The 17,266-nt window shown below is 34.6% G+C and overlaps 1 protein-coding gene across 4 annotated transcripts; it reads left to right on the plus strand.

Moving 5' to 3' along the window:
• The first annotated feature begins 10,633 nt into the window (after positions 1-10,633).
• On the plus strand, positions 10,634-14,695 carry LOC133678094 (UPF0481 protein At3g47200-like). Of its 4 annotated transcripts, XM_062100291.1 has the most exons (4): positions 10,670-10,812; positions 11,235-11,379; positions 13,168-14,082; positions 14,273-14,695. In XM_062100291.1, the coding sequence occupies exons 3-4, from the start codon at positions 13,203-13,205 to the stop codon at positions 14,302-14,304; spliced, it is 912 nt and encodes a 303-aa protein (XP_061956275.1). In that variant the 5' UTR covers positions 10,670-10,812; positions 11,235-11,379; positions 13,168-13,202; the 3' UTR covers positions 14,305-14,695. The 4 variants fall into 4 exon arrangements, with proteins under 4 accessions (XP_061956274.1, XP_061956275.1, XP_061956272.1 ...); XM_062100290.1 differs by having other exon boundaries at positions 10,634-10,766; positions 13,168-14,695; XM_062100288.1 differs by having other exon boundaries at positions 13,168-14,695.
• Positions 14,696-17,266: the final 2,571 nt, after the last annotated feature.

The following is a 17,266-nucleotide window of genomic DNA, read 5'->3' on the forward strand; positions in this document are numbered from 1 at the left end:
TTTTAAGACCTGAAAATTTGTTAATTAATTAAGATACTATTTAATCTATAAATCAATAATTTATTAATTTATAAAATAATTAACAAAAATTTAATGTATTAAGATATTATTTATTTATTTTTTCTGAAAACATTGTCATGTATTGTTATGTATGAACACTATCTAATTTTCAAATCACTAGTTATTTATTGTACCAAAGACAAATGATTAGTCCATATCTGTATTAATATTGTGTTATATCAATACTCCTAGCATGGCCAACACGTAAATTAAAGTTCATGACTTGATTGCTTAAATAGTCTTGCATATCATAAATTTTTATAACATGGGGTGCAAATAACATTTTCGATACTTTTCTGTAAATGTTAATATTACTATACTTCAAGAAATCCAGCTTAGAAATGAATTAAATTATCTTACCTAAAAATAAAAAGATTTTATTTGATGATGTTCAATTGTCCCATCATATGGTCCATTAGGCTTTAAAAGATAAGATTATACAATACTTATAAACGAGTTGACCTAGCTAGATGATGTGAAATATCAGCATCATTCAGTCTTATATGCAATGTTTTTATGGTGATTTGTTCTTAAAAATGCATAAAATTAATTCTTCATTTAGATCCTTTATAATCTTTCTAGAATTGATTTGAATCTACTATTTACCATCAATCTCAAACTAGTTGGAGGGAATTTCATATATTTTATTCCTTTTCTTTTTAATGGACTTTGTATCATATTTTGCTATAGCCTCTTTAAAATCAAAAAATAAAACTATGTTGCTTCGCAAGCAACTAAAACTAATCAAATCTTTTATTTTTGAATCAATTTCTTCTTACAATATATACATAAGGAGGGTGTAGTTTATAATAACAACTGGTTGATTTTAACATTGTTGTTTGAAATAGTTTTTTCCTGACTGTATCTTATGTTGTGTTTGGACTGATATGCTATATTATGTTGACTTGGAATAAAAAATGAAAGCACAAATAAACCTCTATAAATTAATAATTTTAGGACCATGAAAATTTGTTAGTTGATTGAGATACTATTTAATTGATAAATTAATAATTTATACATTAATTAATAAAAATTTGATTTATTAAGGTTTTTTTTTCAAAACATTGAAGTTATGCATATATCATGTATTGTTATGTATGAACACTATCTAATTTCCAAATCACGAGTTATTTATTATACCAAAGGCAAATGATTAGTCCATATCTGTATTAATATTGTGTCATATCAATAATCCTAGCATGACCAGCATGCAAATTAAAGTTTGTGACTTTATTGCTTAAATAGTCTTGCATATCATAATTTTTTATAACATGTGATGCAAATAACATTTTCGATACTTTCCATGTAAATATTAATAGTACTACACAACAAGTCTTGAAAGCTACTTCAAGAAATCCAGCTTAGAAATGAATTAAATTATCTTACCTAAAAACAAAAAGAAGTTATTTGATGATGTTCAGTTGTCCCATCATATGGTCTGTCATAACCCAATTATGGGTTACTCCCTAAAATTTATTTTTTTAAAATAAAAATCAAAACATAAAATAAAGGCTGGCAACATAAAGAAAGCAGGTCGGGGAATACAACTGCAATTTTAGAGGAAAATTAAGGCCTAATTGTATCCTATTATACCAAAAAATAGAGAAGAAATGCAAATTCAAGGTCAAATTAAATGATTATCGGATGAATTTACATAAAAATTAAATCCAATGACATAATTAAATTGTTATAGGCCAACTTGATTTAATCATGAGCCAAATTAAATTTTAATTATGTTTAAGAATTTATTTGGGTCCAATTGAAGGATTTAATTAAGTGCAATGACTTAATCATATTTTAAATGGGTCAAATTAATTTTATTTTGGGCTTAATTGGTGAAAAATTAAGTTTGGGAGCCTAATTTGGGCTTAATTGAGAAGATTATAATTTTAAGAGATCAAATTTAATTTTTCCCAAGTTAATTGATTGAAATCAAGAGCTAAATTGCAAGCAAATTGAAATTTTTGGGTAAATTAAGGGTCAAATTGAACAATTTCACAGCCAAGAACTAATTTGTAAAGGGCGTCGGACTATAGAGGCTTAGGGGTGATCATTTTTAGTTCGATTTTTACCTAAAAAAATAACCAAATTAAAATTTTATTTTTTTTAAAAAACCAAAACCGGTTCCAACCGACCAGTTTTGGTTTGGTTATTTAACAAAAAAAAAAAAAACTGAAAAGTTAAACGGTATTTTCTGTCTTTGAAAATTCTTCCTGATGCTCGCACATGCCCTCATGTTGCTGACCCCCCAAACGAAGCTCCTAGTTTCAATTTTATCCTTTACAAACCTCGTGATTCCCCATGAAGCATATCCTCTCTGAAAGTGTACTGCTACGTACTAGGTGCCTTTTCTTTTGTGCTTTCTGTATCAGAATCCTCTAAAATAGTATGCTTGGAGTTACTCTGTAGGTTGTTGGAGGATGAGTACAGATTGGTTATTCACTTTGGAGGTTAGGTGTGGTGTTTGCCATGCTTGTGTGGGAGAAAGAGGTGGTTAAATTTGAAGATGAAGATTGAAGCCTTGTTGAAGTTTTGTTAGACGACTAGATCTAGTCATGAAGTTTTGTACAATGATGAGGAATTCATTTTTTAGTTTTTTCAGTTTTAAGCTTATTAAACCGAAACCGAACAGAACAAAAAATTAAAAAAAATATTCTAATCGGTTTTTTTTCATGATTTGATTTTTTTGGTTATTTTTTTTGTTTTTTCAATTTAATCGGTTTCTCGGTTTTTTTGCTCACCCCTATATGGGCTTAATTGACAAAAACCGGGGGTAAAATTAAAGAAATTGAAAGCTTAATGGTCAATTAGGGGCTAAATTGCATAAAACCGAGACCAAGGACCAAAGTGCAAAAGACACATAAATTTGGGGTTCCAATTGAAGTTCCACATCGGTTAAATTGCACTAAATCAAACGTTCAGGGTCAAATAGGTGTACAATTGAAAAACAGTGAAAGATTAAGGACTAAATTGAAGTTGGACAAAAATCCCTAATTTAACTCTAAACGGCATCATTTTGCAGTTAAATAAAGAGAACCAGACGATGCGTCGTCTGGTTGCTATTCATTATCTTTTTCAGTTTTTTACATAAAATGACAGCTTAGGGAGCTGCTTTTAAGGTGCATTTAATGCCTCACATATCCACCAAAATTGACAAAACATGCACCAAAATGGTCACCTGACATCCCTTTATGCTAGAGTATGATCCGTTTAGGTCTATTAACATGACACCAGCGCTGGCCTAAAATGGCCAACTTAGGCAGCCTTTTCCGGCAGATTTGACCAATTCACGATGCACACTTTGGACCAACAGTTGGGATCCTTCCCAGGTGAACCAAAAGCCACGATTTGGCACCATTAATTGTTCCTCTTCGACCTCCTATAAATACGGGTGCATTTCATGCCCTGAGAAGGAAGAAAATCGGGTTCAAAGTCGGCCAAAAACCAGCACCTTTACCCCCCGTTTTTGCAATTTTTTTTCTCTCCCTCTCCCTCTCTCTCCGCCATTCCAGCCACCACCAGCTCCACCACAGGTAGCTAGCCCAACCATCAGCTGACCACCCCCACGCCTGAAATAACCACCGTTTCTTCCTCTCTCGCTTCTGTAGAAGTCTTCCTCTTTTCCCCATGAATGACTCCGACCACCGTTCCTAGCAGCAACGCCGCCAGAACCACCAGTTAAGCCTCTTGATCACGACCGAGACTCCTGCTTTGAGTGAGCTGCTCCTCCGTCAACCTCCATTTTCTGCAACCATTTTGGTTGCATGCAGAACATGAATTATTATTCATGTTATACAAATAATAACTTTGACTTTGGGTCGGGCTAGTGTCGGCCAGCCCAAGTGTCTAGGTTGGGTCCAGCCCGGCCACCCCAAACAAAGAAAAAAATATGTCTGGCCGAGATCGGCCCACCTTTGTTTAAGGTTGAGGTTGGCCCAACCCACTTGTTTTAATAATACTTAATTAATATATATATATATATATATATATATATATATATATATATATATATAATATTATATATTATATATAAAAAAACAAAAAAAATTTAAAAATCCTTTGAAAAAATTTGTGATTTCCTTGTATATTTTTCCACTAATTTTGCATAATATCAGGTTTGTATTCTTACACAGTAAAATACAGATTTTGTATTAAAATACCTACTTTTCTCTAAAACTTCTCTAAAAAAATTTCAAAAATTTTAAATTACAGAAACAAATTTGGTTTTACATGCATACGGCCAAATCCTAAAATTTTCCAAGCATATTTTCCAACCATTATGGTCCAGATGTAGACTTTAATATTTGTGGGGTGTAAAATTACATGATAAAATATACCCTCAGGTATTAAAGATACAAGATGTAAAAATACGATGCTAAAATTCAGACTTTAGAACGGTTAGGATTAACCCGATAAGGTAAAGATTTTCTTATGAAGAGATATTTACCTTAAACCTTAGAAAAGACTAACAAATAGAAACTCGACTTATAAAAAACAATCAAACAATAATGCAGCTTACCATAGGTAGGGTGAACTTGAGGTGACGCGTCGTCTGGTCACTGTTCATTGTCTTCCTTGATTTTGCCCGAGAATGCTGTCAGGTGGCTACTTTTCAAGTGCATTTAATGCGTCATTTCTCCATCAAAACTAACAAAACGTGCACGCAAATGATCCCTTGTAATTTCTCTACAACCCCAAGTGAACAGTTCAGGCTAAATGACAACGAGACAACGTCGACCTTAATAGGCCAACTCAAGCGGCCTTTTTCCTGCAGATTTGACAACTAACGATGCACACTTTGAGCCAACGGTTGGGATCCTTCCTAACCGAATCAAGGGTTCAAAATTTTTCCCTGTGTAGACAAGATTACCCTCTTCGATCCCCTATAAATAGAGGTGGATTTCATACCCTAGGGAAGGAGAAAATCAAACAAAAAGTTGGCCGAAAACCAGCCTTCCCGGCCTAGTTTTCCGGCAACTGGTTTTCTCTCTTCTTTCTCTCTCCACCGTGGCCTTCAGCCACCACCACCCTCATCACCGGTCTTCCCACCATCATCTCCACCACAAGAAGCCATCAAAACATCTCACGTGGTGGTTGCACCGCTTCTATCTCTCCTCTGCAAAACTTTTATTCTCTGCCACCGAACTCTAGCAGCAGCAACCACCTCGTCCAGAAGCTTTAGTCCCTTCTAGCAGAAGCTAGAGCAAAAACTCTCTCCTCAGCCACTTCAACATCTCCAACCGCGAGCTTCCCCTCTCCTTTGCAAGCCTTTGCTTCTTCTTCTTCCAGCAGCAACCAGAGCCAGCCGCCGGCCTCACCACCTCCGGTCGCACCGTACGCCACTAGTCAGGCCACCAACTCCCTTAACGCCATGTAAGCCTCTCTCCTCTCTTCTTCTTCTTCCTCCCTTCTCTACTACCACTGCATGCAAATAGTGGAACATTAATTATAATTCACGTTCAACTATTCATACACTGAGTTATGAACAGTGCAACCTAAATTATAATTCACGTTGCACTATTCATGCAACTTAGTCACTGGGTTGTGCCAGTGACTAAGATACTTTAGGCTGGACCTGTCTTAGCCTAGCCTAGTTGGCTGGGCCGGGTCCGATATCAACCCACTTGTTTCTAGATCTGAGCTTGGCCCAGTTAATTGGACTGGCCCAGCCCACATGTTTTAATAATTTGTTAATGTAATAATATATTATATGTTGTTATTATTATATTAAAAAAAACAAAACAAAAAAAAATCCAAAAAATTTCAAGGGGCATTTTAAAATGTTTGTGATTTTCTCAAATGTTTTTCTACCAATTTTGCTTAATATTGGGTTATATACTTACACTGTAAGATATAAATCCAGTATTAAAATACCTGGTTTTCTCCAAAATGTTTTTTTTAAAAAAATATTTTGTTTTCATGCATATGGTCAAATCTTAAAAATTTTCCAAGCATATTTTCATTAAAAAAAATTGCATCTTTCTCATGTTTTGAAAATCCAAAAAAAAGATATCATAACTGGTTTATGATCATCGATTAGGGTTTGGCCAAAATATCAAAAACTTTTTTTTGAATTTTTTTTAGGATCCAGATGTAGACTTTATGTAGACTTTAACATTTGTAGGGTGTAAAATTACACGATAAAGTACACTTCCAGATATTAAAGATACAATGTGTAAACAAACGTGGTGCTAAAATTCAAACTTTAAAACAGTTAGGATTTAACCCAATAAGGTAGAGGTTTTCTCATGAAGAGAGATCTACCTTAAACCTTAGAAAAGACCAACAAATAGAAACCCGACTTAGAAAAAAATAATCAAACAACAATGCAGTTTATCTTAGGTAGGGTGCGCTGGGGGTGGTCTTCCCCTTACACAACCAATCCCTTACCTAGACTCTTGCAGATCATAGGTTCCTAGTGACTATATTACTAAGTGGCAACTCCTAAATATTATTAATAATTTTATAATTAAATCCAAAAAACCTTCCCAACACACCACACCTCACACAGGAGGCACGACACGAGCCTCCACCATCGCCAGACGACGTCGCGACGCGCGCACCCCGTGACAATTTCAACCATGAAAAAATGATGTAAAGTTTATGTAAGTGTTTTTCCATTCTTCCCCTTGCATTCCTTCTCCCTTAATAGGCATAACAATAATGAACGTTTACAAGGTGCTAACTAGCTATTTTATCTTTATATAAAATATAGTCGTAACAAATTGTTATCAAAATGATCAACAAGATTGTGCAGTAAACTCTTCTTAACCACTTATAAATTCAACTTGGCGAATTATTGGCAGATGATACTACAGTTCAACTAGTTCCTTAGGTTATTCTTTGTCGCGAGTGCGCGACGTTGCGACGATCGTCCACCCTCAAATGGGTATGAGAGATATATATATCTGGTAAATATAGGGAGACAAGGAATTCTTTGTCTCTTAGCAGTGAAAAAAATGAAATGGGAGTCGCCACTTAGTATTTTGGTCACTAGAAACCCTAACTGGTCTCAGAGATCGGGCACGGGGACTGGTTGCGTAAAGGAAATGTATTAGCACCCCAAATACGCCCTACCTAAGGTAAGCTGCATTGTTTATTTGTCTGATAAAATTCAAGGTCTCGTTATGTTTCCTAGTTGTTGGTCCGTCTATGGTTCAAGAAAAGTCCTCCTCAATAAGGAGGTTCTTATCTTATCGAGTAAAACCTAAATGTTCTAACGTCTATGTATGTTGGTTCGTCTATAGTTCAAGAAAAGTCCTCCTCAATAAGGAGTTCCTTATCTTATCGGGTAAAACCTAACCGTTCTAATGTCTATGTATGTTGGTCCGTCTATGGTTCAAGAAAAGTCCTCCTCAATAAGGAGGTCCTTATCTTATCGGGTAAAACCTAACCGTTCTAATATCTATGTAAAAAAAAAACCATATTTTTAATATCAGGAATACGTTTTATGTATAAATTCGTAATCCCAAATACTAAAAGAAGACAAAAAGATTTTTTAGAATTTTTGAAATATTGGCCTAGTTCTCATGGCTTGAATAAACTGGTTATTAAAGCCAAAATGCATGCTAATACATATATCATTTTGAAATTTCTTTTGTTGTGTGAAAATATGATGTTATAATATTTATATATATATATATTAGAGAGACTAGGTCGTATTTTAAATCAAAAAGTTTTTTAATTATGTATTTTTTTTTATGTTTTGACGCAAATCGGGTATTTTAATACTAGGTTTGTATCCTTACAGTATAAAAATACAACCAAATATTAATCCACTTTGATAAAAAATATGCAGAAAAATCAACAATATTTTTAAAGATATTTTTAGAAAATTTTTGAAAGCAAAAGACATTTTTTATTTTGAAAATCTTTGATGTTTTGATGAAAACCGGGTATTTTAATACCAGATTTGTATCTTTACAGTATAAAAATACAAACCGATATTGATCAAGATACAGTAATAAAATCACAGAAAAATCACATATTTTGAATAATTTTTTTGAAGAATTTACACAAATTTATATATATATATATATATATATATATATATATATATATATATATATAATACAACAAACAAATAATATACATATTATAAAATTAAATTGGGCTGGGCTAGGCCGGCCCAGCCAACTGGGCCGGACTCAGCCCCAAAGGTGCTGGGCCGATCTCGGTCCAAAATGAATTGGGCCGACTTCGGCCCAAAAACCTAATATTCCCTTCTGGGTCAGGCCCGACCCAGAAGGCAGGGCTGGGCCAGGATCCGCCTAGCCCAGCAACCAAAACAAGTGGGGAGAATTATTTCCCCCCCACCCCTGCATGCAGAACGCTATTCGTTCTGCATGCAAAGAAGGAAAAAAAAATACACAAGAGTGAGGGTGGAGAAGAGTTACCTGGTGCGGAGGCGGTGACTTGTTGCGTTTCTGGCGGTGCTGTGGCGGAGGCTGGTGGAAGCGTCTTGGCTCATGGACGGCGGCTCCAAGCAACGGCGGCGGTGCTCTGGTTTTTTAGTGTTTTCCCGTGACAGCCCTCCCGGTTTGTTTTCCTCAAATTTTCAACTCTTCCTTCCTCTTCCTATGTTTCGGTCTTCCTTTTTTTCTTCCCTTCCCTCTCTTCTCTCGATCTGTTTTTTTCTTTCCTCTGTTTTTTTTTTGTTTTCTCTCCTCTCGGTTTCTCTCTTCTTTCGGGTCTCTCTCCTCCTCTCTTTCAGTTCTTTTTCTCCCCCCACTGGTGTGTTTTTTGTTCTATATTTATAGGAGCGAAAGGGCGCCTGGGGTGTTCTATATTTATAGGAGCGAAAGGGCGCCTGGGGAGCGGGTTTCGCGGCGGCTGGTCAGCCACCACCCGCGACAGTAATGAGCCGCTCCCTTGCTTTCGGCAGGGTGAGCGGCCGGTCGACCAATGGCTTTGGTCGGTGGTCCAGGGCGTGGGGCTTCGGGTCGGTGAGGTGTGTGGTCTAGGGAGAGAGGAAATGCGTTTTTTAAAGAAGAAACAACAAAAGGAAACCATTTTTTCTTTCCTCCCGTGCTGCATGTCCAGGGGAGGAAGAAAGAGGAACAGTGTCGTTCAAAACGACACCGTTCCGTGTTTTTTTTTTTAATTATGAAACGGCGTCGGTTTGGATAAAACACGCCGTTTCATTTAAAAGTGGTACTAGAACGCGCCAAGTTTCAAATCAGCCCTTGATCATTTTTTTTTCTTCAATTGCATCCCTGCCATTTTCGATCTCTGCCCCTCTTGTTGGCCGCGTTTTTCACTTTAGTCCTTGGCCTCTGATTTATGCAATTGAGCCCTTAATTGATCAATAAACTTCTAATTTCTTCAATTAGGCCCCTGAATCTATTAATTGCAGCCCCTCCATTTACGCGCCTCTTCAAATTTGGTCCCTGGTTTTGGATTTTCTCAATTAAGTCCCCAATTGGCCCTTAAACTTCAATATTTATGCAATTAAGCCCCTGATTTGACCTAATAAATTCCTAAAAAATATATTTTGGCCCCAGAACTTAAATTTCTTCCAATTAAAGCCTAAATTGACTTAAAAATCAATTTTTCTTGCAATCAAATCCTCTATAAATTCATTTAAAAATCCAATTAAGTCCATAAACATCCAAATTTGGGCTTTTCTCCTCAAATTTCAAATTTTCCTTCTCAACAGGGCTCTCCTCCTTCAAGAATATACTGCCAAAAATCCAATCTTTGTATTTTTAACCTCATTGACAAATTTTCCGACCATTTTCTGAGCGCTTCTGCCTCCTGTTATTTTTCTAACCTCCTTTGGCTATATATATATATATATATATATATATATATATATATATATATTGTGGGGACCCAAAAATGGGTTACAACATTCTTAATTTATGGTCAGAACTTGAGTTTTTTCAAATTGCTATATCCAACAGCGCATGATAAATACCTCCTCGCTTACCTTATTTGAGAATTCTTATGGCTCATTTGATCATTTCATGTCAATTATGTGTTTGAACCTCTCTATGAACCACGAGACATTTCAGCTCTCTGTGAGACTAACTATCACAAAATAGCCTAAACCCCTTTTTTATATAGCTCATGTGCACGTAAGGGAACTATCCTTAATATTTTTCCATCCAACTAGTGTTTAAGATATTACCTGCCTAAACACTATTTGTTGAGGATTGCATATTATTCCTCCCTTAGGCCCTTTTCTTACTTCGTTCACATTCCTTCTCCTAGGACACCGTCTGGCATGACATATTCTCATCCTCTCTCAAAAAATATTTCCTTATCAACACCAATAAAAGGTGCCAAATTCACAGGCTTAAAAAGAAGGGAAGAAAGGAAAACGTGTTTTTTCGAAAGCAAATTTAACTAATAAACATTCTTAAACAAACATGAAGGCATCCAATAATTTAAATAAATAAAATAAAACACCACCCAATACATTAAAATATCTTGAATAAAAGAGTAATATTTACAAGTATTTAGATATATTAATCTCAAAAACAAAAATAGTCACCCTGTAAGTGATCTAATAAATTAAGCCCGGCTCCATGAAAAATCGAAAAAAGTATTGATGGAGCAGCTTTGAACACGTAGATCTAGGCACATAAATAAAAACAAACCATGTGTTTGGTTACAAGGAGCTAGCAGCTACGGCGGCATTATATATATATGCGGAAGCAACGGCATGTTATGGAAAAAGGCATTATAGAAAGATCTCTAAGGTTTATTTCTCCTGCTCTCTATCTTCTTCACCTTAAGACCTCCAAGGTTTATTTCTCCTCCCTAACATCCTCACCTTCTAAGATTTCTTCATTTAATATGTTGCAATCTATTTGATGTCAACTCAACTCTTAATTCCTTTAACTGAATCACCCATTTGTGGCCAAATATTCCCTCTCTTCCTTTGTTTATATACCGTCAATAGTACCTATGCTGAAAAAAGAACAAGAACAATTTCCGAGTTGCAGCATGCTCAATATTAAACTCCAGATGACTTGGCCGGTTCGGAATTAAGTATAATGACCTCATAACCATACAAATAAAATCACCCCGTATTCAATTCACTGCGTTTGATTGGAAAACCATGGATTCTTCATCCAATAATGAATCTTTTTCTCTATTTTCTGTTCGGTATTTCCTTTTGTTTTCTACATGCATGGATTTTCCTTGACTCAGCCATATATGCACAGGTCCCTGTGGAGAGCTCTTAATTCTGGACAGACAGCTTGCTCTTGTGCTATTCGCCTGGGAAAATAACGACCTTTCTTTCTGCAGTTGGGGATTAGAAGAGTCGTCCGGATAGCTCTACCTCCATTTTCGGTTGCGCCCTCAAAGGTTTGGGTCCTGTCACTAATATCTTTCAACATGTTACTCTTTGGGTATTTCTTGGATATCCAAATCAAATCAGGTCCAGTCACTAATAGCATTCAAATTTTTTATTCTTACTAAACATCAGTTTTACCCTGGAGTACTCCAGCCGGTGATGAAATGGTCTAGTTGTTTTCCATTGATGTCAATATACAATATACATGTAGAAAGGTTATGGGTACTATACATTTGTCTTTACATAAATCACAAATGTTCTAGTTTAAGATTAAAATTGGAATTAACTTAGGCTATGTTTGTTTCCCGGAATTCACTTTCCAAAAAACTACTTTTCAAACTTTCCTATGTTTGTTTGTCATTAAAAAAGTCGGTCAACGAAAAACACTTTCCAGTCAAAGAAAAATTTAGCTTAGTTTTCAGGAAAGTGTTTTCCTGAAAAATTTAGGCGGAAAACACTTTCTGAAAATTGTGAAAAATTTAGAAATATCATATTATTTGCTGATTATATCAAATTTGATCCTCAAACTTTTGATTGCTATATATATTTTGTTTTGAATATTTATTTTTCAATTTCATCTCTTAAAATTTAATTTTTATATTAACTTTGGTCTATATTTTTATAATTGTTCTTTCCTTTTCCCTTATCATTTTTTTATTGAATTTTTTTATGTATCAAATTTGGTCCTCATTCTTTTGATTGTTCCTTATTTTATTTGAAATAATTTATGAAGTGTTAATTATTATTATTTTAATTTCTTCATCTTTTATTTTTTTATTTTTTAGATGTGATCTCTATTATTTTGATTATTATTTATTTTATTTGAGATAATTTATGAAATTATATTTTTTTTGCAATTTCATTCTCATTCAACTTTTTAATTTGTAAGATTTGTTTCTCATTATTTTAATAAACTTGAGAAAAATATAATATTAATAAGTTATTTTCCAGCTCATTTTCCATGACATAACCATAACCAAATAAAAGACAAATAAATGGGTCCCGAATAACAAAGGCATCGGGGAGAATGAACATCAAACAAAATTAGGAGTAATTCCTAGCAATAATTAGGAATATATATGGGTCAGGTTGGACAAAATTGTCATTTACTCATTGGGTATTTCTTGGATATTCAAATCAAATCTGGTAAAAATATGCCCCTATTAGGGATATAAAAAAAAATATATATCCAGACCTTGGATTTTTAGTATATATAAGATTGTATTCAGTGTATAGATTAATGAAATAGCTAGATGGGGGGGGGGGGGGGGGGGGGCTGTTTCAAGAGTAGACGCCTCTTTCCTTCAGTTAAGTACAATTGTGCTTGTTAACCAACTCTCCACCATGTTATTAACGGAAAATCAACTACAAACTGAAAGTCTATGAATTGGATGGTAAAAATTTCATTACAAGGGCATAATTGATCAAAATCGAAAACCTGGGTGACTATGCATTTGATTTTCCAATATCAAGCGAGCATCTTGATCATAGCTACTTTTCTCTAACAATCCTATTGAAAATTTTCAGCATGTCAGTTCTTGATTAAAAACTTAAAATTCTAACATATTTCACAAACGAAAACACAAACCCTGTACCCAAATGGGCAAGACTTCTAACATGTTTCACAAATAAGCATTCCAACATATTGTGATGGCTTGTGAATGCCTGGAATTCTGATTAAGAACAAAGTTAATTGTGTTGCTATTTCTATCGTGGGAGTCAAATACTTGAAAATAGAACAAAGTTTCTATCTTTTTTTTCTTTTTCTTTTTTTTAATCGATTCCGTGTGTAATGACAGGCTTTTATTGTCATTTGAGCAGTGAGATTAGACAGATGAGTTCATCAAGCACTTCCATTGATATTGAACATCTTTTCAAAGAGCTTTCGAAAGAAGTTCCACATACCATGCAAACTACCTTGCGGGAAGAGATGTGTATCTACCATGTTCCGGTGCACATTCGTCAAGTAAATGAAGATGCCTATACCCCTCAGGTAATTTGTATAGGCCCAATTCACCAAAAGAATGAAAATCAATTTATGAAAGACCTGAAGCGAAGATATTTCAAACAATTCCTTAACAGACTGCCTAATGTAAAAGGGGAACAGTTTCAGAAGGAACTTCTGAGCATCATTAAAGATTGTGAAGTTGAAATCCGCAATTGTTATGAAGATGATTCATTTGAACTTTGCAAGGATCCAAAAGAGTTTTTGAAGATGATTCAATGGGATGTTGTATTCATCTTAGAGCTCTTCTTGAAGACTAGAGAATTTAAGGAAGATAGCGAAGACATGTCTCAAGACAAATACAAGTATGATTGTATAATAGGTAAACCCTGGCTGAGAGCTGCTGTGCAACGGGACCTGATATTGCTCGAAAACCAGCTGCCGTTCTGGATTCTTGATAAATTATATAAAATTGCCACCAAATACATTAAACCCGATTGCTCTAGTTTCCTGAATCTTACCTCCGACTACTTTGAGGAATACAACAAGAAAAAAATCAATCCTCCCTACATATTACATTTCACTTATTTGGTAAGATTGTTTTTGTCCTCGAAACACCCAACGAACATTTTTACTACGCCAATTATCGATTGTAAAACAGCAACTAGGCTGGAAGAAGCAGGAATGAAGTTCAAGCCAACGCCAAATGAATGCTTACTTGACATAAAAGCATGGAGTGGAGGCCCGGGATGTAATTCTATCAAGAAAGGTGAGTTACATGTTCCAACCCTTGAGATTGAATATCATACTGAATGTGTCTTACGAAACCTTATGGCGCTGGAGCAATGTCATTTTCCCAAGGAGTCGTTTATCTGCCAGTATGTTAAATTCTTGGATTTACTTGTGGATAATGATAAAGATGCAGACTTGCTCATTAAAAGTAAAGTTATTATTAATAGGCTTGGAGAAAGTGCTGCTGTGGCTAATCTGATTAACGACCTTTGCAAGGGAATCGTAGAAGTTTCTTCATGTTATAACAGTCTCGCTAAAAAGTTAAACGATTACTCTGATAGCTGCTGTAACAAGAGGAAGGCCTTCCTCAGAAGACAGTATTTCAGGAATGTTTGGATAGGCACCGGAACTGTTGTTGGATTGTTCGTGCTGTTCATCACTTTGCAAAACTTTGTTCGATCTTTTCTTTAGTACTCGAGGTTCGAATGCTTCAGTGTCCGTAAAAATTCCTTTTTTTTCCTTTTCTGTAGTTAATAAATCTTAGTTCACTTGTTTGATTGTAAAAATAAAAGAATAATCATTAGTATTGTACCTTGTTGTAATCAACTTTAAGGAATGTTATCTAGCGTGTCTATGTACTTTTGTATCTATCTATTAATTGCTTATGTTGTACTGATGGTGGATTCCTATATATATGGCGTTTGAGATCCACCTAGATGGAAAAGACAAACAGGGACGATCAGCGTACGAGCACCAGACAAGCATCTTACAACCATAGTATTTAAACCATAGCCACCCCGGTTCAAAGTTCAAGTTTCAAGTTTTGACCGGCTTATTAGGTTTTGATTAGATTATCGAATTATTTGGATCAATTTTTTTAATAAAAATAATGTTGTTTTAATAAAAATAAAAAACAAAAATCAACGGGTTGAAATTAATTTTTTAACTAGATCACTCAGGATTTTTTATTTTTCTATTTTTTTAAAATCCAATTGTAACTCTAAATCAACTAGATTTTAAATCAACCTATCAAGCTGGTTTCAAAACTATGCTTACAACACTGTCCGAATCGTGTGAATCCTGCGCCATCGGTATGAGGATCCTTGTCGGTGGATTCTCAAGAAGTAACATTTTTCGTTGTTGGACAAGACCTTGCCAACTCCAAATAACCATGAAACAAATAATACAAACATTAAACGTTAATACATGCCCATGATTTGATATAAAGCCATCAAATCACCATGGGCCCCAAGGACCAGCAAGCGGCCGAAAAACATAAAGTTCTTTTAATTTTGAATTCACAATGGTTAAATGGAAGCCTGGATTATAGACCGTCATATCCAAGCTAAATTATTACTAAAAAATTTTATTTTTTTGCATTTACAAGACTAATATAGAGATTGCGTTCTGAATGATCAAGAAGCTAGTAAACCTGAGTAGACTATCCATCTTTTATGTCATGAACTAGATGAAAATTTGCACAGATTCGATGCTAGTAGACATTGGCTCGTAGGATGTGTTTAACACTTCACTCAATAAAAAAAGAAAGTTAACTTGTCAAAAGCCTCCTAATCTTTCGATTGAACCTAGCTGAGATTTTGTTGGGAACACTATTATTATCTGAATCGAATATGAAATGATTAAATCAGGAAAAAAAACAATACGTCAAGACTAAATTGAAACAAATAACAGATAGCAGGGAGTGCGCTTGCAACGAGTTGAATGATTTTTCTTTTTTTATTGGGAAAAATTTAGGTGATTATAGATGACATGGAGCTTTTTTCTTTCTTTCGGGGTATGACCAGCAGGCCGGAAGAGAATTTTTATGGAGTATACAATTATAGTATGGGAAATCTTGGCATATCCTTGTTTTGTTGTTTCCGGAGATCGAGGGTTATGGATTAAGATATCAGAATTTGAATTTGAGTCGGATTGTTATGGTTAATAGTGACTCAGTTGATGAATCCATCATTGGAGATATTAATAGTAGCCTAAGGTATCAAGCCTTTGAGAAAGCTTTCAAACAAGAAAAGAACACACAACTACCAGGTTTTATCACCAAGTTTTATCCCAAGGTAGATCAAATTCAACAAGGATTAAACCAAGAAAATACACATCAATTCAAGAAATAAAGGAAGCGATCAAGCGAAGAGAGTACATTTCTCAAAGGCCCAAGGCTTTTTGGCACCGTCACACGCAAATATTAATTTTTCCCTCAAGATTTCACATGCACATATATATATACAAGCGCAAAAGCACACTGAGCAAGCATCAAACAAATTTATATAAAAAATCCAAATAGAGCTTCAAATGTAAAGTGCACCGAAACTGTAATTTCAAAAGCGTACAATATATATATTCCAAATTTGACAAAAACAACCTTTGATCAAAGCAAAAAATTGGTACAATGACAAAAGCAATTATATCTTTCTATTTCCATATAATATCAACGCAATTTCTCAATTATATGGTATCAAGGCAAGATGGTTTTCTTCAAATAGTATCTATACTATTCTTATTGTATTCCTTAATTATTATTTAATTGTGTATATATATTAGCTTATTTAAATATATAGCTTATACTATAAGTATTGCACCTTTGTACTCTTGGATACTATAAAAATTCAAGTAGTTAAACGGGTTACTTAATCATTAGAGAATTCTTTTTTGGAAAAATACTTTTGTTTTATCCTAACTAATGTTTGTATCACCAGATTTCTTGGTTCTTTTTTTGGTGATTTCATCTTCACATTGAAAATGGAGGATTTCTGGATAGCAAAGTTGGATCTTCGATGGTTTTTAGGTGTTTTCTGAGTCTTCTACTGAATTTTTGTCTCAAGCCTTGTTCTCTACCCATACTTCTACTACATTTTGGTTTCGTCAAGATGAACTCTCCTTTGCTTTTGAATGATCTCTTAAGGTGACTTGACGGTGTCTAATAAATGGTTCTTTCTAGCTACGACTTAATGTATTTGGGTTTGACCATAAGAATGGTAATGAGAATAAGGAGGTCCTGATTAATAAAGTGCAGCAAAAGGGTAAGAAAGTTATAGCGAGTCCAATGAGATTTCGAGACAACAAAACATGTACAGAGGTTGTTCATCAAGTAGAATCTCCTGTTCGATCACCAAAAAGAGAGATACCATTGAACTTTGTGTGCACTAACAAGGTCATTATTGGATGAAAAGAAGTTTAGTTGGTGTCTTATCTAAGGGTTTGGA

Source organism: Populus nigra, chromosome 18, assembly GCF_951802175.1.
Source record: "Populus nigra chromosome 18, ddPopNigr1.1, whole genome shotgun sequence".
In the NCBI taxonomy this organism is placed as follows: Eukaryota; Viridiplantae; Streptophyta; class Magnoliopsida; order Malpighiales; family Salicaceae; genus Populus; species Populus nigra.

Excerpts from the sequence above, each read along its gene's own strand:
- LOC133678094 (XM_062100290.1), top strand. The coding sequence starts at position 13,203 with ATGAGTTCATCAAGCACTTCCATTGATATTGAACATCTTTTCAAAGAG.